Genomic DNA, 23,721 nt, shown 5'->3' on the forward strand with positions numbered 1-23,721 from the left:
ATTTTCTCATATTTGATGATACAGATATAATCAAAACAGGATCCATGTTCTCAATTAAGTTTAGTTAAACCATTCTAGAATCAACCTAATTTGGACAAGTTCGAAATGACTGAATAAGACTTTAGCTCAAATCTATCCAAAAATAAAGACTTTAGCTTAAAGGCCTGACAATAAGCATGCATGTAAGTAATAAACATGCTCCCTAAAATTTCATCTATAGTTTCCATAATTATCATGTTTAATTTGCAACTTTTCAAGATAATGATCGCCAGGCCATAATATGTGATAAATTCTCAGTATAACGAAATTTTATGCAATTATCAAAGTAGGCATTGTACGTAGACTACTTTCTTTTGTCAAAAATAAAAAAATATTCCTTATCGTAAGAGGATATTCAATTATTCGGTACTGCCTTTAGAACTGGGAACTATATGATTAATTATATTTATATTAAAATTGAAGTGTAATCAGAATACAGATTGAATTTTACTTAATTTTTAATTGTTGTCGAATTTTACTCTACTTGTCTAATATGATTTTAATGTCAAATAATTATTTGTTATACTCGACACGAAAGTTAAGATAACCACCTCACTCACATAAGTTGAACCACATTATCATCACTCACTATGTAGTCTGTGTTGAATGTTTCCGTAGTTACAACTTAATTATATTTTTGTAAATTTGAATTATTTCATCAGTCATATAGTCAATTAATGCATCAGTTAACACATGATATAACCATATAAAAGAAAATTATTGTGTACTTCCAGAGTACCATAAATGCGTACTTCATTTTCTTATATAAATTAATGATGGGTTTCATAATTAAATTTATGGTGGAACCCACCATTCATGTAAAAGAGAGGACTACATATTTATGGTACTCCAAAAATACCTAATAATTTCCCCCATATAAAACTTACTGTACAAAATCTGTGCTATGATTACAATTTACAAAACAATGAAATTGTTTCCATTCTAAAAAGAATAAGCATCATAGGGAAATTGACTTTTTGTAACCCTTAAAGTAAGCCACACATTATTTTCTTTTCATGATTCTTGTGAAATGGCCTTATTTTATGGCGACCTAACGAACCATAAAGCCTCGAATCAAGCCCAAAAGTACATTTTCCTCTACTAGAACAACTGGCATCTTCTTTATATTTTATATAGAAATAAAATATGATGATCCAAATAATATACCATAATACTTGGCAACCAAGTAAGAAAGAAAAGATTAAAATTAAGAAGCATATCTCATACGGGACAGTGTGTATAAAATAATAAAATATATTCTCACAGCTGTGTTCTAGTAAGCCATGTTTCAACCGAGTCACAAGGCTGCTTGACTCGCTTTCTCTTAACTCACGCAACCTAATAGGGATAGACAATATGGGCATGATGATATCTTCTGCCAAGAATAGACGCAAAGATAATGGAAAAGAAAAACTTCTGGATTTATTCTTTTTCCTCTTACTCGGTAGCTCACCCTGAAATTACACATACACCCTCATGATTCCTGTAAGTTTTGTGTCCCTCTAAACATTCCAAAGAAGAATTAACAAAAATAAAATAAAATAGAGAGAATGAATTATTGCAAATTTTTATGTATGATTCTATTAATCAAATCATTTGTCATCCACGGCATCAACAAAAAAGAATTGCTTCTTTTTTTTTTTCTTTTTTTCTTTTTTGAGATAGGTAAATAATAAGGGAGTGAGAAATAGGATTTTAATCACATGCTTTTTGAATAATACAGCATATGAGTATTACTACTAAACTATTGTTTGAATCTATTATTATATAATAAAAAATTCTTTTTTATTACATAAATAATTGGGAAAAATGTGAAATTTGTACCAGAATCAATACTTTTTAACTTGTCTTTTTTTTTTTTAGTAGTAATGTTGAACTCATTAATTTTCTGAAATATGTTTCTTCATATTTCCCTACATGCAATGTTAATGAAACAAACATACCCCTCATGTATGTAATTATTCACACTCAATAAGGCTAGAACCTAGAGGTGAAATTGTCAAATTGACAGACCACTTTTCCTCATGTTAATGGATTCCATTCCAAGTCTTCACCTTTGTTCTGTTGAACACTTTCTATCTATATCCTTTCTAAAAGGAGACTAAAACCCTGTCAATATTCAAAAGCTGCCCCCACTTATTGTAGCAAAGAAAAAAAAAAAAATTCATTCACTTCAAGAAGCAAATTTTACTTGGTGTATATATTAAGGATTGTAAGTCTTAGTAGAATCTAATTCATTAGTAAAAAATAAATAAAAAATAAAAAATCATATATTTCACCTAGGGTTCACCTTTTTTTAGTATTTAATATAAAGAAATGTTACTGTTTACAATATTTTCACAACAAATATTAAGTATTAGGTTATTACCGTTGTTATTGGTGATGTAAAAAAATTAATTCAAAATGATAGGTAAAAAAAATCGTGGACTTATAAGTTATCACTTATCTTTTTTGAGAAAATCACTTATCTTTTTTTAACATATATAAAATATATTAAGACTGCCTTGGCCTTTGACTTTCAGTCAAGGTTTATTACTTGGATTGTGGAACAATTTTTCCATTTGGCAAGTTCGCACCGAATTGATTCAGCACGTAAGAAACAAGTATAAACTATAAAGTCCAAATTGTTTTTACATCTGTGGCAAGACATTCTTGACATAATTGAAAATTTCCATACAGGCCCGTGACGCCAGGCTAGCTATTAACGGGAAGCTACACGTTTTGTCTTCTTATCTCAAAAATTAAGGAACTTAATTAATTGGATAATTTTCTAGATAAACTCCTATTATCTCTCTCTTTTTTCTTTTTCTTTTTTTTTTCAATTATCCTTTTATTTCTTTTAATTTTTCTCATTCGATCTGGCAAAGTATGTTATTACCATTAAATGTGCAAAGAAAAATAAAAAGCAATTTCTCTTTCCTTTTTCTTTTTCTTTTTTCCTTCTTTCTAAATATTTTGCACCCATGACCCATCGGTTGGCAAAGAAAAAAAAAATCATTAGGGTTTTGGGAATAATATTCTTAGCAAATTAATTTCTATTTTTTTTTATTGAGCTGGATTTTTAGATATTATTAAAGGTCATATTAGCTGAATATATTAGTAGAAATATTCAAAGGTCATATTGGTTGAATAATTTCTATGCAAATATAACTAATTTCAAACCATTAGGTCTAACTGCCTTAACTGTTAGAGGACACAATATGTGGGAGATATTTTTTAATTGAGCCAATTGTTTCGCGTCTTTGAAATTATTTTATTAACAAAATAACAAAATCTATTATTTAAAGAAATGAATGCTTAATGTTTACATCAAAAAGTCGGCTAAGACGATTCAATAGCTATATATTCTTAGATGAGCTCAACTAACTATTCTAGGATTGTCAATACGTGTTATTAGTGCTAAGAAAGCTTAGCCTACAATATTCCTCCAATTTCATGCAATTTGATTATTCTTCCAGCACAAATCCAACTATAATGCTTAATATGTAATTAAAGTGCACGGATGGGTTCAATGTCTCAACATGTTATCAATTTCCTACCCCAAAATATATTTTACTACATCACCCCTCCCTAAGTTTTCAACCCTAAAGTTTAAATAATTTTTTTTTGAAGAAATAAAATCTAAATATTGGTTGTTCTATCTTCTATGAATGCATCAAAAAACAAAAATAGAAGGCATGTCTAAAAAAAATTAATAAAAAATGTTAGGTTTTAATAAATACAATTTTCCTTCCTTTTTTTTTGTTCATTACAGAATTTATTGATTTTAATTACTTAAAATGTGATTGATTTTTTTTTCTTTTTTTGTTCATTACACAAAGCTACAAGGGCAATAAGGCAAGGCTTCACATATAAAGGGTTTGGTTAACCGATATTCTTAAAACATTTGTTAATAACTTATTTTAGTAAAGTTTTGATATTATTTTTATAAGAAATATAAAAATTATTAAAAGTCTAATTTTTTTTTTCATTAAAATTTTCTAAAAATGTTTCTTAAACTAATGCTCTTATCCGTTAGCTTTTCTCTTCTATAAATTGTCCTCACCTCGGTCTATCGCATTTGTTTGGTTAAAAACTTAAAATATGTCCATTCCCTCACTGATTTGCACACAGCAATTGATTTCATGAAGTCCTATCTTGCTTTCAAAAACAGAGTAAAGCAAGTGATAATTGATAATTCTTTTTTTTTTTTTTTTGAGAAGCAGCAAGTGATAATTCTTATCTCAAAAAAAAGAAAGAAAGAAAGTGATAATTCCTATTTTGAATTCAAAGAAAGTGCTAGGGTGGAGGATATTATGGTAATTCCCTTTACTATTAACGACCCCATGTATAGTTGGAAAAAAAACCGTGCCAAACTAATTTTAGCGGGAGAGACAGAGAACACACCCAGTGTCCGACGTGGCATCTCTCTCTCTCTCTATGCCCAGCTTTCATTCACTTTAGAGCTTCCAGTTACAACAATTATTAAAGATTCTGCTTGACCATTCCTCTCCTCTCTCTCTCTCTCTGTCTCTCTCTTACATAGACAATGTTACATATATAGAAAATAAGTAGATACATAGGTTTCTGTCCCTCAAATTCGGTGACCCTTTGTCTCTGTTTGTTTCTTATTCTCTCTCTCCCTTTGTGAAGCACTTCCAATCCATTGCTTTTCTTCTGGGTTTCTTGAAACGCAGATTCTTGCCATATGACATGAAAGGCTAAAACCCATTTTCGCAGTTGGTTCTTTACCTTAACTTTTGCATTTGGTATAAACCACTTTCACAGCCTTTCTCTTTTCTATATAAACCCCATCTCCTCCTTTCCTTTTCTGCCCACTTTGGTTTTCTTGGAGAGAAAACCAACATGCTAGACGGATTATTAAAGCCAAAATTCTACAACAAATGGTTCGACAAAAACCCAATATTGTTTGCTTTATTTTCTTGTTGTTTATGTAAATTTTGGACATTTGTTTCATTTTTTTTTTTTTTTTTTTAGATTGTTGGGTATGTTTTAATTTAAGCTATTATGATTTTCATTTCTGAATTTTTTTTCTTTATTTTGGTACAGCAAATCAAATTTGAAGCTTTTGAAGGTTCGGCTAGAGGGGATAAAGAAGAAGAGAAATGCTGTGCAGAAATATTTGAAGAGTGATATAGTTGACCTTCTTAGGAATAACCTTGACATCAATGCCTATGGCAGGGTAAGTTTCAGCATTATTTGTTTTTCCCTGTATGGAATCCAAGATTTGTTTTTTCCATCATTTTCAATGATCTTGTGGGCTTGATTGGTTTTTTTTTTTTTTTTTTGGAAGTCTTTTTCATAATTTTGGGTTAAGGAGGTTCTGTTTACTTGCCTAATGTATCTGTTCCAGCATTTCTGCTAGATGGATATGATAATCAGGAGGTGATAGATTATGGATACCATGTTATTGTAATTAATTTATGATCAATTTTTGTCTTTTTTTGTTTTGTTTTGAGTTTATCGTATTTCTTTCGGTGTTGGAATCTTGAAATTGTTTTCTTCTATTGGGATTTGGGATAAAGTTGCATTTTTTATCTATTGATTTTAGTAGCCTCACGGTTCTGGGAAATTCTTTCATGATTTCCTGTGTCCAGCTCAGAGTACATATGTATGAAAATGCGTGACATCAAATTCTACATAAATATATTTTCATGGGTGTTGTTCTTTATAATTTTCTTTTTGTGGGACCCAATTTTTGTCATTTCCACAATGGCACCACATATTCTTCCCATTGCACTTGATAGATCATGCATGTGTTCCCTCCTGCCCATATATCCCATGTCTTAAGCATGAAATCCTCCACTATTTGAGCTTATGAACTGTATTGCTTGGTCAAGTTTTCTAGTGCATGTGTCCAAATTGAAGTCTTAGGAAGAAATTGCTTTCTCAATAATTATTATAAAAATAAAAAATAAAGAGACACAGAGAATTTGCTCCAGATAGAGTTCTTAAAAGTTGATAAATCTTCAGAGCTTTTAGGAGAGCTATAATCATTTTAGTAGGAACAGTTGCAAGGCAGCAGGCCTACAAAAAGAGTGTTTTGTATATTTCTTCTTTGTGCCTTTCTTTATTTCTAGTTGTTTGCTCTTTTTCCTCACTGGTGGAAAAAAACGAAGGGTGGAAATGGAGACTGAATTGGGAGCACTTGCTTTGCCTTTCACATCATATGGATATGCATGAATATGTTGTCTTTGAACTAAATAATTCCTATGGTTTGGACCATCAGATTGAAGCCAAAATTATAGGTTTTAGTGCTTGCTCACTAAGACATATAATTTTGGCTTCACCCCAATGCAGTTTAGTTTCTTCATTCTATAATATGACTGATAAATGATTATATGTCTGTGTATAATAATGAAAAGAGATTAAACGTGCTTGAACTCAAAACTAGAGCAATAACATGGCTAAAAATCCTAGTTTTGTATATATAACATATGGAAATGCACACACCCAGACACACCTCTAACTCTGAGTAAATGATGTGCAGGCTGAAGGGCTTCTAGTTGAGCAAAACATGACAACCTGTTATGAACTCATTGAAAATTTCCGTGGGTGCATCTACAGTCATGTCTCTGCCATGAATAAACAGAGGTACATGTGGCTGCACAACCAATACTGATATTATGTGCTCTATCAAATGGCATGCTTGTATCAAGTAGCTATGCAATCTCCCTTTTTCTCTCCAGTTCTCTATCTCGCTGGATATGAGGATTTATACTTCAATAAAAATGCATATTTCCATGGAATTTCTTTTGATCTTACTGAAATATTTGAAGGAAATATATTTAACCCAATTGAAAAAGAAAAAGAAAAAAAGAAACTAGAGAAGTAAATTCAGAGCTAAACAAAAAAGAAAATACCTGCCTATCCTGTATATAAGAAAAATTACCATCTAAGAATAAAAGTACTTGGACTGATCTTACTTATTTTGTCTCTGATTTTAAATAAGTATGCAGATAGCCAGATACTATGTTATCATGTATTCAGGAGGCTCATTATGTTATATTTTTTATTTTAAATTTTGCTCAAATTCATCCAAGCTTCTACTTGTATAAGCTGCATCCTGTTCTCTCTCTCTCTCAACTAATAGATTTACCAGAACATCTTATTTGGGTTTTGTTTCTTGTTCACTTAAGCTTGCTGCACTGAAGTTATAAATAAAAATCTTAATATGGATTGAGCTACCTCCTAATTAATGAAGTCCACAGATTAAGATCTTTCATTTGGTGTTTGTATGCTACTCATACATCTCACCTTATTTCTTTGAGGCCTAAAGAAGAGTCCTAATATCTGTCATATAGATAATAAATTTCAGATTTGAGAGGATAGAGACTCAGTTGGCCTTTTGGATATAGTCATAGGAGGTTAAGAACTAATCTTTGAGAGCTAGATATCAATGCTTTAGAGCTAGTATAAAGCTTTAGTCTTCAATATGTGTTGATTTGTGTTTACATATCAGTTTGGAGTTAAATGAGACTTAAAAAAAAAAACCTTTTACCTTCTTATTAAATTTAACTGTTTTCAACTAATACTATGAAATTCACATATCTTTGCCTATAACTTTTTATTTTATTTTATCCTTTATATAGCGAGTGTCCTGAGGAATGCAAGGAAGCTATATCATCTTTGATCTATGCCGCAGCAAGATTCTCTGATTTGCCAGAACTCCGTGAACTCAGAACTATTTTTAATGAGAGATATGGAAGTTCACTTGAATCTTATACAAATAAAGAGGTAAGTTTATAGGTTCACTTTAATTGCTCATCTATATTATCATAGCTTAGAGTCCTAATACAAATATACATTCTCAGTTTGGGGAATATCTTAGTTTGTGGCACGGACCCAACTAATGTTTTTTGCTTAATCAGTTGGTTGAGAGGTTAAAGGCAAAGGCTCCTACAAAAGAGATGAAGCTTCAGTTGCTGCAAGACCTAGCACAAGAATTCTCTATAAATTGGGATATCAAGGCTTTGGAACCGAAACTGTATACTTCTATACCAAAACAAGTAAGTTTCACTCTCTATTGCTATAATTGCCTCCAAATTTATTTATCAAACATACCGGTAGGGAAATGAAAACAATGTGGATATTGGGGGGATGAAATGAAATATTTTTACCTTTTAAAAGGCAGGATAGGAGAGGTCTTGGACAAAATAAAAGCCTATTATACTATCTATGAAGTAAGCATGCTCCTCCAATCTCTGCATCAGGCCCTACTTTACGTTAGAATTTTTGTATAACAATATAACCTCAGGGTGCTGAAGTTCAGGCCCTTAATGCTTTTCCTTTTGATATGCAATGCAAGCTTGGATCCACTAAGATTTCAAAACTTCCCCCGGATCCTGCCTATTTAGTCCCTACTCATAACAATTAGGTAATTGTGGTTGCATGTTGAGCTCTCCTTATAGTGCTGATTACTATTTTTACCTTTTATGACTTTTTGCAGGAGCATCGCAGACATGGTTCTTTAAGCAATACTGATGATGAAAAATGGCAGAAAAACAAGGATGACACAGTCCCAGAAAAAAACAATCAGGATTCTGAAAACAGACTGAGCAATGGGAGGGGATCTATTACAAAAAGAAATGACAAAGACCTTAATTTTCGTGGAAGAAAGGATGTCACTGATGATGACAAATGGCAGAAAAACAAGGATGATGCAGTCCCAGAAAAAAACAATCAGGATTCTACAAACAGACTGAGCAATGGGAGGGGTTCTATTACAAAAAGGAATGACAGAGACCTTAATTCTCGTGGAATAAAGGATGTCACTGGTGATAGACATGGGATGCCTACAATTAGTGAAGATAAGATAACTACCGAGTTATCCCAAGGTGGCCTAAAAAAGTCTTCAAGTTTAGTTGGAAGTGTCTCTAAAGACGAAGTAGACGATAAGAGGCCATTTTACTACAAATATACCACTCCACCTTACCTCAAAACAAAATATGAAAAAGATGAAAGCAGCTCAGAGGAACCTACAAAATTAAAGGGTCATATTGATAAGGAAGCAGCTCAACATATTGATCATCCAGTGGTTGAAGATAAACCAAAACCAAGATCAGTTAGGAGCAGAAACTTGAAACCACCACCAGGTCGCAGTAATGTTGGAAGTTCAGAAAATGATGGTGTTACAACGTTGGATTCAAGGGGAACAAAACAAGAAGATGCTAGAAGAAGCTTGCGAACCATTCATTCAGATGATAGTGCTCCAAGGGATGAGGAGGATACGAATGTAGATGATCTTTTGATGCATTTCAGTAAAAAGAAGTCACCTGATGAATCAGGCAAGAAAAAGATATATCTGAAACCTCCTCCTTCCCGACAAAGTGATGTTGATCATGGTGGATATAAGTGGAACAGAATGAAATCTGATTTGGATATTGGACCTGCAAGAGTGGAACCAACAACTTCAACTGGGGCAACAAAAAGGCATGTTCGAGCCACTTCCTTACAACCGGAGATGCTGAACGTGGGTCAGCATGTTCATCCTAATCTGCCCGACTATGATGAATTAGCTGCTCGGCTGGCAAATATTAGATAAAAATTTTAAAAACAAAAAAAAGAAAAAAGAAAAAAAAAAAAAAAAGAGTTGTTTCTGTCTTGGAAGTGTTCATTACATGGGTTTCTTCAATTGTATACTACTCAGGAATCTATAGCAAAGTTTTTTCTGTCTTCTGTTACAACCAACGAATGGGCACGCTACTAAATTTGGAATGAGTATGCGGCTTGGTCTGCATTAAAAACTAAAAGCAGTTCCCATGCCATTCTTTTTCTTTATTATTTTTTGCATAGAGCCTATTATCACAGAGAATTCGTTACATTTTACACATCCATTGAGGGGTTTGTCTATTTTTGAGGACTTGTAGAAATGTATGTTGTTTCCAGTGTCTCTATATATGTTGCTTGGGAGCTTTCTTCTGTTGGTTTGATTGTAGTCATTTTTACATGAAGTTAACTTAAAGAGTCAACATTTTTTACATGTTATTATATGTAAATTATATTTTGGATCTGCATATGTACAAATTCAACACGAGTTAAGATTCGTATTGCTATTTTTATGCCAATTTTCACGAGGCTTCAAACATATCCCTCAAGTTGCAAATTCTCTATGTAGATTATTTAGAGTTTTCTTCTGGTCGTTTGATTGTAGAGGTTTGTACATTAATCCAAGGAGAGCAGAGGTTTGTACATAGTACATTAATTCGGTAACGCCTAACTTAATAGAATTTTTATGTAAAATGCGCAAATCAACAATGAAAACAAAGAAGTTGCCTAAATTAACAAGACTATAAAGAAGCCTATTCGAAATTATATGCACTTGAGGTAATAATAAATGGTTTACAATTAAGAGTTGAGGTATAAACTTACAAGGATTAAGCCTACTATAAAGTTCAAATTATTTTTTAGCCTTTTTAAAATGAGATTATTAAAAAAATTGTGCTTAAAAAAAGTATGAGTATATATTACAAAATGGGCACAAGAGACTAGGGGTGTGTATGGGTTCGTTTAGGTCAAGCTAAGAGGGTTTTTTTCAATCTAACCTATCTTGGTCAAGTTGAAAAAAACTCAACCCATCATAGGGTTAGACAATTTTTTATTATTATTTTAAACTGAGCTTTGAAATAGCCACATCCAACAGTATTAAAAATGCCCCTACAATCTTCCGAAAATTCTAAGCATAGTACCATACACAAATAATCAAACCAAATGACATTTAAATGGTAAAATATCAAATAGTTTTATCTCAACTCAATTGAAATACAAAGTAGAATAGAAGCAGTATTTCAACTATTTTTTTGCCCTATGCCATCTTCTGAAAATTCTCAGTTGTAACACCACCATACACAAATTATCAAACCAAATGATATTTAGATAGTAAAAATGTAAGATATCAAATAAATCTATCCTTTTTTTTTTTTTTTTTGAGAAAGAATTCTATCCTAACTTAGTTGTAAGATATCAAATAGTCCTATTTTATATCAAGGAGAATGGCAAAAGAGTAATTAACAAAAGATATAATATATATTAAAAATAGGTGGATTGAGTTAGGCAAGGCAAATTTGTTAATTTTTTGACCAAAACCCAACCCAACCCATAGCCCAAAAAAAGAAAAAAAAAGAGCAACCTAACCTACCCTAACCCATCAGTCCCTAAAAACCAATTCAATCCATTGTGTTAGGGTGGTTTTGATGGATCTGTGGGGTGGCTACACACCCCTACTAGAGACTAGACCAATTTTTATGACTAATATCTAAAGGTTCATAGTAGAAAGAAAGTAGCAAAAATAATCATGGCGTGCAAAAGAAAGAAATGTCGTTTTGGTTTCAACCCGTTTTGTCTATCATAAGATATCAAAACGGTTTGCCGTTCGTAGCCGTAGTAGTAAGAAGTAACACAGTACAACGCTCAGAAATCCGAAGAGCCGCTGGCACTGGTAAAAACGCACCGTATTTTTATATATCCACCACCTTACATTTGCAATTTGACAAATGAACAAAACGCACTGTTTTGAGAATTGGGGATTTTAGTATTATTAGGGTTTGGTTTTCATCAAATGAACATGTGATGAGCGAGGTCCACCTAGGATGCCCACCTGGCATCTCTGGGCCCCACATTTCCCACTTCACCATTTCTCTTCCAGCTCCACCTGGCACGGTATCTACAAAATACATTAATATCTCTATCGTCTGAAAACAACGTTGTACCAATTATGTACTTTTTGCTTTTGCTATGGTGACCAACTAGGAATGAAAATAGACAATTAGCACTTTATTTATTTATTTATTTGTTTTTATGAGAAAATATTAGGAATTTCAAGTACATATTTACATACATTGTGTTTTGATAATTTAATTTGATGTAATGGGAGTGATGTAGTTTAGTTTCTTACTTTCTTTTAATTCAATTACTTAGAAATTGAACCTAGCAGATACCAATGTGAAGCGGCTTCACCAAATCAAACATTTAGCGTGGACCCAGATGGTGATCTTGTTCTAACTAGGCGTAACAGTAAGTTCTTGTCTACAATACATTTATTTAATGTTAGTATTATTATAAATTTGTGAAGTCCAATGTAATATCAAATTTGATATTGTTTACTATGCAATTCAAAACCCGTTTGTTTTACGACATTCTCAAAGTATTTTATTAAAGAAGAAACTATGATTTTAAGCAATTCTTTGATAAGATAGTTTTGATCTTCAATTTTCATAATAATTGACAAGCATGATAAGCATGTGGACATCACATAATCCAAACGGTGGATTCAAAAAAAAAAAAAAAATCATATGAGAAGTTATCAAGTGGGATAAGATTGTAAAAGTGTAATATGCAAGCCATAACTATATATGCATATGCATGTATCTCTTTTTTGTTATGTTAAGAATTTATTTGTATGAGGAATTTGATTTGGTATATAAGTATATAAGTTTCAAAAAGCAATTTTTAATAGGAATATGTATATATTGCACAGAACCAGCTTCCTGTATTTACCGTGTGACCATCCAGCATAATATCACATCATCAATTCCAAATGTCGGTTTGCAGGTAGTTATTGGTTTGTTATGAATCTTATGATGGTTTCTCTTAGATTTATGTGCTGTAATTTAATCTCTTTTTTTGTTTACCCTTCAGGTGTGGAGAGCAGAACTAGTGTTATCTGATTTTGTGCTGCATAAGATGTTTACTTCAGCTGAGTTTGATGGAATTGTAGCATTAGAACTTGGTGCTGGAACAGGTATATCAGCCATTAGTACCTACCTTGATTTTCATGGTACTTCCACTCAATAATGTAAATTTTAAACCTACGAACAAGATTGAATATGCCCAATATGACATGAACCTGTTGAAGCTCGTTTAGAACTGTAACAGTTAATTTGATAATCCTGACCACTGGTCCTATGTCATGGTTTACATTGTGGCTACCATTTTTGAACATCCATTAACAGTTCTGGTCATTTATAAAGTGTTTTGGAAAAATTAAATTATATCTTACTCACATTATTGCCTATAACAGTATAACACTATAACTATATCATCATGGATTAACCTGCTCATGGGCTTGATTTCATTATTGCTGACATATGAGGTTTTCACTTTGATGTCTATATTGATAGATTTATGGTTAATAACAAGAATATGCTTAAGTTCGTAGATTTTATATCATATCAGAATTAGATTCTTGCTGAACCAAAGTCAATTAGTGGCAATTGTGAAAATACAGGTCATTAAACAACTATATGGGAAAATGACTTGCAATTTTTGACAGAACTGCTGTTTTGGGGAATGAAAAATGTTTGAAATGTTTTTCTTTTTCCTTTTTTGGTTTCTTTGATGTCACATTTGTCTTATCAAATACCATCTGGAATTTAAAAGTTTGTGTAATGCTTCAGAATCATCTAAGATTTGTACATCATTCTAAATTTTGCTTCATCTCCACTGCCTATCGGAAGCATTTGTGTATCTTGGCTGACAAGGTCTTCTCTTACTGTTTTCACCAGGGTTGGTGGGTATATTACTTGCACGTGTTGCAAAAACGGTGTTTGTAACTGGTATGGTACCCTACCTTTATTAGATATCATTCTTTATTCATTTGCAAGTATCCCTTAATGGTTTTGTAACTGGTATTGTACCTTACCTTTACTAGATACCATGAATTTGACTTGATATGTCCCTTAATTTGTTTGAAATTTTTTTTTTTTTTTTTTTTTTTTTTTTTTTTTTTTTTTTTTTTTTTTTTCTAGTGGATGGATGGATGCCTGATCATTGTGTCTCATTCCGTTATTCAGCAAAACGTGAGTCAGTGTACAGTTTGCTGATATATGATTATCTGCAACTGTGGACATATCAAATCAAATTCATGGTTTCATTTTCCTCTTTTCTTTTCTTTTCTTTTATTTTTTTATTAAAAAAAATCCTCTATCTGTTTTACCCTTGTATTTTATGTGTGCTTTTTATGTGGCTGGAATGGAGGGCTGATATGCTTAAGTTTCACAGATTTTTTACTATAACCACATACTCTACTGAAGCTGGTAGTATGAAAGAGATGGAAGGAGCTTCTTCTTAAGAGAGCTAAGACACATGACACTCTCTCTCACACACGTGTACAGACACACACAGATACTATTGTTAATTAGAGAAGTTGAAATTATAGAGGGCAATGCCAAATAGAGTGCATGAAATTAGAGCTGTCTTATTAGAAGACTATATTATTAGGGAAAATCAGTCCACCAGGTTATTACTTATTACATGCCAGTAATATTTTTTAAGTGAGAAAACTATATTAATTGTGAACATTTTTAACTGTTTTCCATCATAATTAAAGGTCCTACCTAATGCACAAAGTTCCCACTTTTACGAGGTCTAGAAGAGGTGATCGATAGACAACCTTGTCCCCCAAATTTTTTTAAGAGAGGCTGGTTCCCATACTAGAGCCCGTAATTTGCCATTTTGGGTGGAAGGCACTTGCCCTTGCACCAAGGCCTAACCTCTACTTTCTGTCTTATTATATTAATTCAGAAATCCTTCATTTATAGTAAAGTTTTTTACTTTTTAACACCACAATATAAATCCTCAGCCGTTGATGAGTAGGTTATTTGAAGTTTACAACTAGCTAATGGTTTCTGATAAGTTGTATTGGAATAGTCTGATCTAATTAGAATTGCAAATATTCATGCCTAATTTATAAGCAAAACCAGCAATTAAAGATTTGAACTTGATTGAGCTGATGATCATCATGAACCTCTAGTCACAGATGGTGTACTATGTTTTCTTCTTCTTACCTTTTGTAGTTAGACATGCTTTCTGATCTTCCAGGATGAAATTTGTATCACATTAAAGTGTAGTAGTTAATGAGAAAAGTAGGTTTCTGAAGGCAAAGTTGATTATGCATGATTTTTATTGGAGGGTACACACATCCCAGTATGCTCTTTCAGTTCTTTCTACTTCATTTTGTTACTCAGTATTGAAATGGTATTTCTAAAGAAGCCACTCTAATTGTTGACAGACCATGGTGATGAAATCCTTAACAACTGTGCTGAGAATGTTGACCTTAATTCTGGACTGTTCAACTGTCAAGCAGCAGTTTATGTGCACGAACTTGAATGGATGAGTCCGTGGCCCCCTAGAGTAGTAGGACCAGGAGAGTCTCCTCTGCATAAAAGGTGAAATTTTTTTAGTTGATAATGCAAAGAAAGAAATAAGACAACTGCAAGATGGTTGGTCCAATAAGAATTTCACTTTCAATTACTTGGGAGCCTAAATCATTTTGTTTATTTGTGTCATTCTGGTACTCCTGGACCTTTTCTGAAGTTGAAGAAGTCCAAGGAGCTTCTTTGCTTGTGGCTGCTGACGTAATTTATAGTGATGACTTGACTGATGCATTTTTCAATGTTTTGGAGAAATTTATGTCCCTAGGTTCAGAGAAGGTACAGATCAAAATGGTAGAACAGGGTGCAATAGCAAACAGCTAATATCTCCTCATGACAGAACAGTTAGAATCTGTCCTCTTTTCGGCTTGAAAAACAAGATATGTTCAAGGTTTTGGACTAAAGCCTAAGTGGGCCTTTCGAATGTCATTTGAAATGAATAGTTTTCCCTTGTGGGTTAAATTCCTCTTTTATGGTTGTTGACATCTCACCAATGAGCTCTGACTCAATTGGCATTTCCTCCTCCCACAAGAATGGGTGGAGGAGGATAAGATTATGGATTCAAAACCCATTGAGTCCTTTTGTTACAGACCAATTTTAATATTGTTTTTAAAAAAAATTAACAATCATTGACATGTCTTGTTTATTTTTAAAAAGAACCACTTTGAGTTCCTATATGTTGACATTAATTAACCTTCCTATTTTTCTTAGGTGTTATACTTGGCATTGGAAAAGCGCTACAACTTCAGTGTCAATGATCTCGATGTTGTTGCAAATGGTTATTCACACTTTCGTAGTTATTTGAGGGATGACAGCGGTGAGTATGTTACTGTGTGGATGTCTAGTACCACTTGTTATTGGTTATAATTTGCTTTTGTAATGGTGATGCAGAATGCAAGGACATCAAAAATGGATCTGTCCCTTGTTTTGTTGGAAAGCGCATCGATATCACACAAATTCAACAATATGTGAGGGATTACGATAGAGGAAATGATGTTGAGATTTGGCGGATTAAATATGAGAAAAAAAAATCCCAATGTAGAGACTCCTGTGACAATGAGGCTAAAGTAATGTAGACACTTGCAAGGCCAACCAAGAAAAAAAAACACATACAACGTGCAATGCAATTTTAATCGGGACCGACCTAAGGGTAGGTTCTAAGTCATTATGTTGTAGGGTGGGTTTGTTGCTTCATTGTTTCCTATAGCTAGGATGTTACACCTTCCAACTTGTAATGTAATGAACATTGCATTGGTCTGAACGGCATGATTTTTCAATTATTGTCAGCAGGAAATGATCCAGTGACTTTAGGCTATGAGTTGGTGAGGTCACCTCTGGGTACCCGAATTTAATGAAGACTAGTGATCCATGGTTACTACCAACACAAACAATATATACAACAAAATATCATACAACAAAAATATTATACAACATCTCATCAAACCTAAATAAACAAACAAACAACTATATCATGCAAGACCATGCAAAACAAAGGTACATATTTGGTCACTTAAGTCTAATATGAAGCTTAACCCTCGACATCCCCAGTAGAGTTGCCATTGTGAGAGACGTGTCCCTCAAAAAAAGAGCTTCGGGTGCCTTTTGAGGTCACCTCTCTTTTTGGGTAAGTGATATAGAGTCGCCACTTGTTTTTTATGTACAAAAAATAAGAAAAAATAATATACAAAACACATGCTTGAATTGCTTCGTTTCATTGATTAAAAAAATAAAAATTTGAAAATTGAAAAGTTACAAGGCTTTAGGTCCTAGTTACAAACTACCAAGTGTACATGTCTTTTTGTCCTAGATACATTCCACCCAAAATAAACAAAGATAAGACTAGATCTACTTAACCAAAGACTTAAATCTGGAGGCTAGGTTACGGAATGGGAAGGTGTTAGACACCCATTCCGCTCAGACAAAGTCTGGTTTTCTAGACTATTATGACCAATGTACCATTTTATGCATGTCATGAATGATATGTTGAACATGTGAAATAAATCAAATCACACAAATTTATTTATAAATGAGATCTCTTCTTTTATTTAATGAAATTCAGATTTGTTTTGGTGATTAAGAAAATTGATTTTGGTTTGTAAAAAAAAATAGATCTGCTTTTATATGTGTAAAAAAAAAAATGGTTTTTGAAGACAAAATTTAGATCTGTTTTATAAGAGATAAAAAAAAAAAAAGGGTTTTGAGTTTTGTAAAAGATCAAATCTATTTTTATTTAATAAAAAATATTTTTTATGAAGAGGAACTCATTCACAAAATAATTTCATGTTACATGACTCAAACAAAACAAACAACAAAACAACAATTCACGATCTCTTTCTTTATTTCAAAAATCAGCATGCATTAAAAAAAAAAAAAATCAGATTTGTATCTTAAGAAAAATACAAATTTGTTTTGTTTTGAGAAAAATTTAGATTTGCATCTCCTAAAGATGTAGATCTCTTTTTGTTTGAGGAAAATTTAGATCTACATCAAGAAAATATGCAGATTTGTTTTTATATTAAGAAAAACTCAGATCTACATCAAGAAAAGATGCAAATCTGTTTTTATATTGAGAGAAACTCAAATCTACATCAAGAAAAGATGTAGGTCTGTTTTTACATTAAGAAAAACTCATATCTACATCAAGAAAAGATGTAGACTTGTTTTTATATTGAGAAAAACTCAGATCTACGTCAAGAAAAGATGCAGATCTGTTTTTATTTTATAAAAAGAATTATTTAAATGCAGATTATTGGCATTCAAGAAAGAGATTATAACAATCACATAAAAAAAAACAACTAACAATTCATGTTATGACTATTAGGTTACAAAGAAAAAGATATAACATGTATCATCACATCATAAGAAAAAGGGTTAAGAAATAACCTCTTGCATGAGCACTTTTTGTTCTTGAGAGGATGTTTTAGGGTTGAAAGAAACTTGTTTAGCTATCTTTGAAACCTGAAAGCCCTAATTCTTGTAGCAAATCTCAGAGAGGATCAATTAATCTCAGCAATTTGTGAGTCTCCAAAACGTATGCCTCTTAGTGCGTAGAAAAAAAATGTCTCTCTCTAGAGGGTGAAAAGTGTGCTGAATTATGAGATGCCTCCTCTATTTATAGAGGTTGGAATGCTGAAAAAATAAGCACAAAATGTATGGGGAAAATCCTAAAAAAAAGGAGATTTGGATAAGAGTAAGCTGATTTTTTAGATCAGAACCAATTTCGTATTTTGATCATATCTCTTTTCTCAAAATTAGGATTAAGCAAAATTTTTGATAGCTGAGGGGAAATGCCAAAAGTGCCTCAGAACGTGAATCTGAAATCTGTTACTTGATTAGCATGTTTTTGAGGTGTTTTCCAACTCTAAAATTGTATTTGGACAAATTTCAGAATTATTTTCATGATAAACCTCATTCCAAAGTGATAATTATGACTTTTAAAATAATTATCCCAAAAGCCTAATTACCAACAATCTTTTAAATATTATCAACTTATTTGTTTTAATTCCATGCAACAAATCTCACTTTAAGAAAATACTCCACCAATCACATAAATTCATTTAACTAATTTTAATTATTAACCAATCAAAATTAATTTCAATTAATCTTCACCCTATACAATGCATGTAGACCATGCAAACTTGATCATGCGATATCTTTCAATTTGACGGTTCAATTTGGAAACCAGACACACCGTTGTGATCATTAGAACCTCAAGATCATTTTTATGATATGTAATGAATGAATTGATGCATGCAATGCAAGAACAAATTGATGCATGTGATGCAAGAATGATTTTTTGGGTACATGGATGGTCACTCCAATCATCTTCCTTGATTAAATCATGGGTGCAAAATCGAGTGTCTATAGTTGGCTGCAAAGTTCTTCAGTTCATTCAAACAATGAAGATTAAAAAGCTCCTTGGTTACAAAAGCCTTAGTGCAAAGACGTAACAACTTCTACAAGGAATATGATGAACTAGGGCAAATTTTGTCTCTGGTCACAATTTGCATGCACAATCAATTTGCATTGAGTTGCATCACTTTGCATCACCTTTGATGGCCCTTAAAATAATTCTTATATGTGTCTAGGGTTGTGAGAAAAGAAACCCTACACAAATACACTTGGATATGAATGAAAACAGATCTGGAAATCTGAATTTTGTAATTCTCGATAGATACTGTTTCTGTTGAGAAGTTGTCAAGCATTAACATTAAACCTCGATAGATAGATATCTGTCGAGCTTTAATGAACAACACTTCTTTACTTGTTTCTTGGATATATTTGCATGGCTCCAATATTAGACTTGTACTCTTGTTCCTTGAAGTACTAAACCTATCCTAGATCTACCTAATTACAAGTAAAGTGCGTTTTGTCAAAAGATTAGCCAATTTACATAACATATGTTTCTAACAAGTCTCGCATATGTCCTAACAATTTTTTTAGTTGGAATAGTAAGCAAAAATGCATGAAGTTAAAAAAAATTGAAAGAAATAGCACAAAATTTTATTAGTTAGGCAGAAGAAAGTAATGTTGTTTTATTTATTAATTTTTTGTGGGAATGAATAAGAGACAGAATGTTGAATCTCTAATTTAATTTGTATTGTATATATAGGTATATATAATATATATTGTAATATATATACTAAAAGGTGCTTATTAAAATGTTATAACCCTTCATATTAGATATACCAAAAGGTGCCTATTAAATGAAAATGTACTTATTGACAAAAAATGTGCCTATTGAATGAAAAGGTACCTATGTAAATAAATATGGAATGGTGTTTGTAAATCAAGCACCTTCCAAAAAGCTTCATTTTTCACTTTTGCAAAAGTATAACCCTACCCATGGGACTATCTCAAGAGAGTCAATACTGAATAGAAAGACGTTTTATTAATACTTTTGAATTGATGTTACCACTAATTTTATATATAAATAAATAGATATAAATATTTATTTATGCATTTATGTGTTTATTAGGCAAAACCTAAATAAATGGTTAAAAACTTTAAAATTTATAATAGTTGATATACTTCAATATTATCAACAAAAATTGATGTAAAATTATAATTATTATAATAATAATATTATAAACTAAAAGGCTAAAAGCACCTATTTCCATATTTGACACTTGACAGATACTATTAAGACTTGTAATGTGCAAAAATTTGAATTAGAATCAATTCACATGGTATGTCAGACAGGTGTGGGAACTTTTAACAAAACATCACACCAAAAAGGTTAAAAAGGAAACCCAAACTACACAATGTTAAACCTATTTTCTCCTATACAACTAAAAAAAAAAGGGTTAGAGAGTGTTAGGATTAGTGCCCTTAAATCCTATTGTATGATGTTATGTATGACATTAAATGTTGTGATTAATAAAGTTGTTTTATTATTATCTAAAATTATGGTAACATGAATATTTGGACATTATAATATAGTCCATGAGATGTATAGTATGTGATTTATGTAATTTAGTCACAGAAGACATAAGTCACAAGTTCTTTGTAAACTCAGAATTTTAGTTCGTAGTTGGTGATGAAACTGGCATTTCATCTGTAACATATCAACTAAGATGATTTGTCTTGATCATGGAAGTGGAGAATTCTAGTTGATATGTTGATATATTTTAAGAGTTAAGACATATTGAACTGGACCGCTGTGAGATTTATTATTCTCCTAACGACTATCAAATAAATAATAAATCTCATGACTTCTATTTACATCAACTCTTAATCCTGAGAGAATAGTAGACTTGATCATGAAGTGTAGATTGTTTTGATATATCAGGAGTGGGATCTAAAGTCACGGTCAAAATCTCAGTATGTTGGGCAGCCACATTTAGTGTTGATGGAACATATATTCTCAAGATGGAATTCATAGTCTCTTAACGGAGATATAAAATATTCCATTGAGATAAGTTTGATTAGGTTTAGTTATTCATGATATTAGGCCTAACTACTTTAGTAAGGAGTTACTAAATTATATATTTATGAAATTGAATTTCATAAATATATGATGAATAACTTAAAGGATTAAACCAAGCACTTAAGGATTAAGATGTAGTAATCTTTAAAATGGCAGTCTACATTCATGACTTTGTATTACTACGAATATTTTATGAAGGGGTTGCATGTATAATAAAGTCTTGAGATATAATTTATTAATAAGGCTTAGAGTGCAATTATATTTATATAGTGGTATTAAATATAATTAATAGTAACTTTGGACTTGTCAAGAGTTGACAAAAAAGCCAAAGACCCATTGGAGCTAGAGTCTTATTTGTTCCCTTTTAGTCTCACTCCATGCCACATACTTAAGCCCAATTGGAATGGCCCAAAAAGCTAGCCTAATTAGATAATCAGTTATATACAAACAAATCACCAATAAACTAATTATGCAATGGAAAATAAATAACACGGTGATTTGTTTACGAATGGGGAAAACCTAACGGCAAAAACCCCACCGGGTGATTTTCAGGTCACCACTCCTGAAACTCCACTATTATCACAACAAGGGGTTACAAGTAAAGGAATCCCAAGTATTTTACCAACCTATAGTTGAACCCTTACCCCAATACCCAATTGGACTTATTCTGTAGTGACAATTCCTCCTTTCGATGCACGGCTCCCAAGTATGTGACTAACCAATTGTGCAGATCCCTATACACGACTTCAATCACCAACTAAGAAGGTTGTTGGCTGCAAAGTTCTTCAATGCATCCACACGATGAAGATCAAGAAGATTCTTGGTCACAAAACCCTACGGTGCATATACACAACAACTTCTTCAAGAGAAAGAGATGAACTAGAGCAAGAACTTCGTCTCCGGTCACAATTTGCTTAAAGAGAGTTTGCTCAATATTTGTGCAACTTGTGAACTGTTTGTCGACCCTTAAAACAATCCTTTTATATGTCTAGGGTTATGAGAAAAAAAGGCCTAAAGACACATTCACGGATTCCAAGAAAAATAGAACATAATTTCTGTTTCTTTAAACCTCGACAGATAGAAGTTGTCGAGCATTTGTCGAGCTAGCTATCAAGCCACGGGGCTGAAATAGCTTCTTAAACCTTGACACATGCTATCTATCGAGCCAGCTGTCGAGCTTTAGTAACTCTACACTATTAGCTTGTTTTCTTGGACAGACTTGAAGGCTTCAACACTTGATCTTGAAACACGGTTTCTTGAAGTATTTAAACACATCCTAAATCTACCCAAATACAAGTAAAGTTTGTTTTGTCAAAGGATAAGCCAATTACATAAAATAGTGACATATGTTCCTAACAAGTGAATCACATATGTCCTAACACTTAGGATGATCTCTAATTTGAATACACAGGAAGTTTTAGGTGCCGATATTGATGGAGAATCCAAAGTGGATATGATACTCCAATCACTACCAGAATCATTTAAGAAATTCAGACTTAATTATAATATGAACAAAAAGATTTATTCATTGTCTAAATTAATGAATGAATTGGTAGTGGCGGAAGGCATTCTTGGTACATCCAGTGTTAATGCAAATATGGTTGAAGCTTTTACTTCTCAACCTAAGTCAAAAGGCAAGGGTAAGAAGAAGAAGAAGAAGAAGAAGAAGAAGGACTTCACCAAGCAAGATGGTAAACAAATTGCCTTAGGAGTTGCCAACAAAAGAAAGAAAATCAAAGGAAAGTGTTTCCATTGTGGTGAGAAAGGACATTGGAAGAGGAATTGTCCAAAATTCAGAGTTGCTAATAATAAGGGTATGAAAGTACATTCCTTCTTGAAATATGTTTAGTACAAAATCTCACGGATTCCTGGTGTGTGGATTCAGGTTGTTCTAATCATATCTAAAATTCTTTGTAGGGGTTCCAAGAGACCAGAAAGCTGAATGAAGGGGAATTGTTTCTTACTTTAGTTTATGGGAGTAGAATTCCAGTTGTAGTTGTTGGAGTGTTTAATTTATACTTTGATTCTAGAGTTTTAATATTGGAAGACTGTTTGTATGTACCTAATGTTTGGAGAAATTTAATTTCTACAACTTATTTAGGTAAACAAGGATATTATGTTATCTTGAAAGACAATGTTGTCATAAGAAGGATAAAGTGTTTATCTGTTCTGGCAATATTGTTGATGGTCATTATATTTTAACTCCTGATAAGCATGAATTATATAATTTTGAATTAGATAATAATTCATATGTGAAATTATTAAGAGAAAGTTTCCTTCAACTAGTGATGCATATCTTTGGCACTTGCGTTTGGGTCATATTAATTCAAATAGAATTCAAAGACTGATCAAAGATGGTCTCTTACAGCCATTAGACTTTGATGGATTTCTAGTTTGTAAATCTTGTTTGGAAGGCAGAATGACCAAACGACCTTTTAATGTAAAAGGTAGAAGAGCCCAAGATTTGCTAGAACTAGTGCATTCAAATGTATATGGTCCTATGTCAACCCAAGCAAGAGCTGGCTATGAGTAATTCATTACTTTTACCGATGATTACTTTAGATTTGGTTATGTTTACCTAATGAAACGGAAGTCCGAAACCTT

General features: G+C 32.3%; 2 protein-coding genes across 2 annotated transcripts; both read left to right on the forward strand.

Annotated features, from left to right (window-relative positions):
* The first annotated feature begins 4,451 nt into the window (after window positions 1-4,451).
* On the forward strand, window positions 4,452-9,964 carry LOC126725503 (uncharacterized). The gene is made up of 6 exons (XM_050430266.1): window positions 4,452-4,925; window positions 5,089-5,221; window positions 6,530-6,633; window positions 7,632-7,776; window positions 7,911-8,048; window positions 8,489-9,964. The coding sequence occupies exons 1-6, from the start codon at window positions 4,885-4,887 to the stop codon at window positions 9,581-9,583; spliced, it is 1,656 nt and encodes a 551-aa protein (XP_050286223.1). The 5' UTR covers window positions 4,452-4,884; the 3' UTR covers window positions 9,584-9,964.
* Window positions 9,965-11,607: 1,643 nt separating this feature from the next.
* Window positions 11,608-16,264, forward strand: LOC126727981 (uncharacterized). The gene is made up of 9 exons (XM_050433873.1): window positions 11,608-11,678; window positions 11,993-12,051; window positions 12,515-12,588; window positions 12,676-12,778; window positions 13,542-13,592; window positions 15,047-15,203; window positions 15,272-15,467; window positions 15,900-16,005; window positions 16,080-16,264. The coding sequence occupies exons 1-9, from the start codon at window positions 11,608-11,610 to the stop codon at window positions 16,262-16,264; spliced, it is 1,002 nt and encodes a 333-aa protein (XP_050289830.1).
* Window positions 16,265-23,721: the final 7,457 nt, after the last annotated feature.

Source organism: Quercus robur, chromosome 5, assembly GCF_932294415.1.
Source record: "Quercus robur chromosome 5, dhQueRobu3.1, whole genome shotgun sequence".
Taxonomy (NCBI): Eukaryota; Viridiplantae; Streptophyta; class Magnoliopsida; order Fagales; family Fagaceae; genus Quercus; species Quercus robur.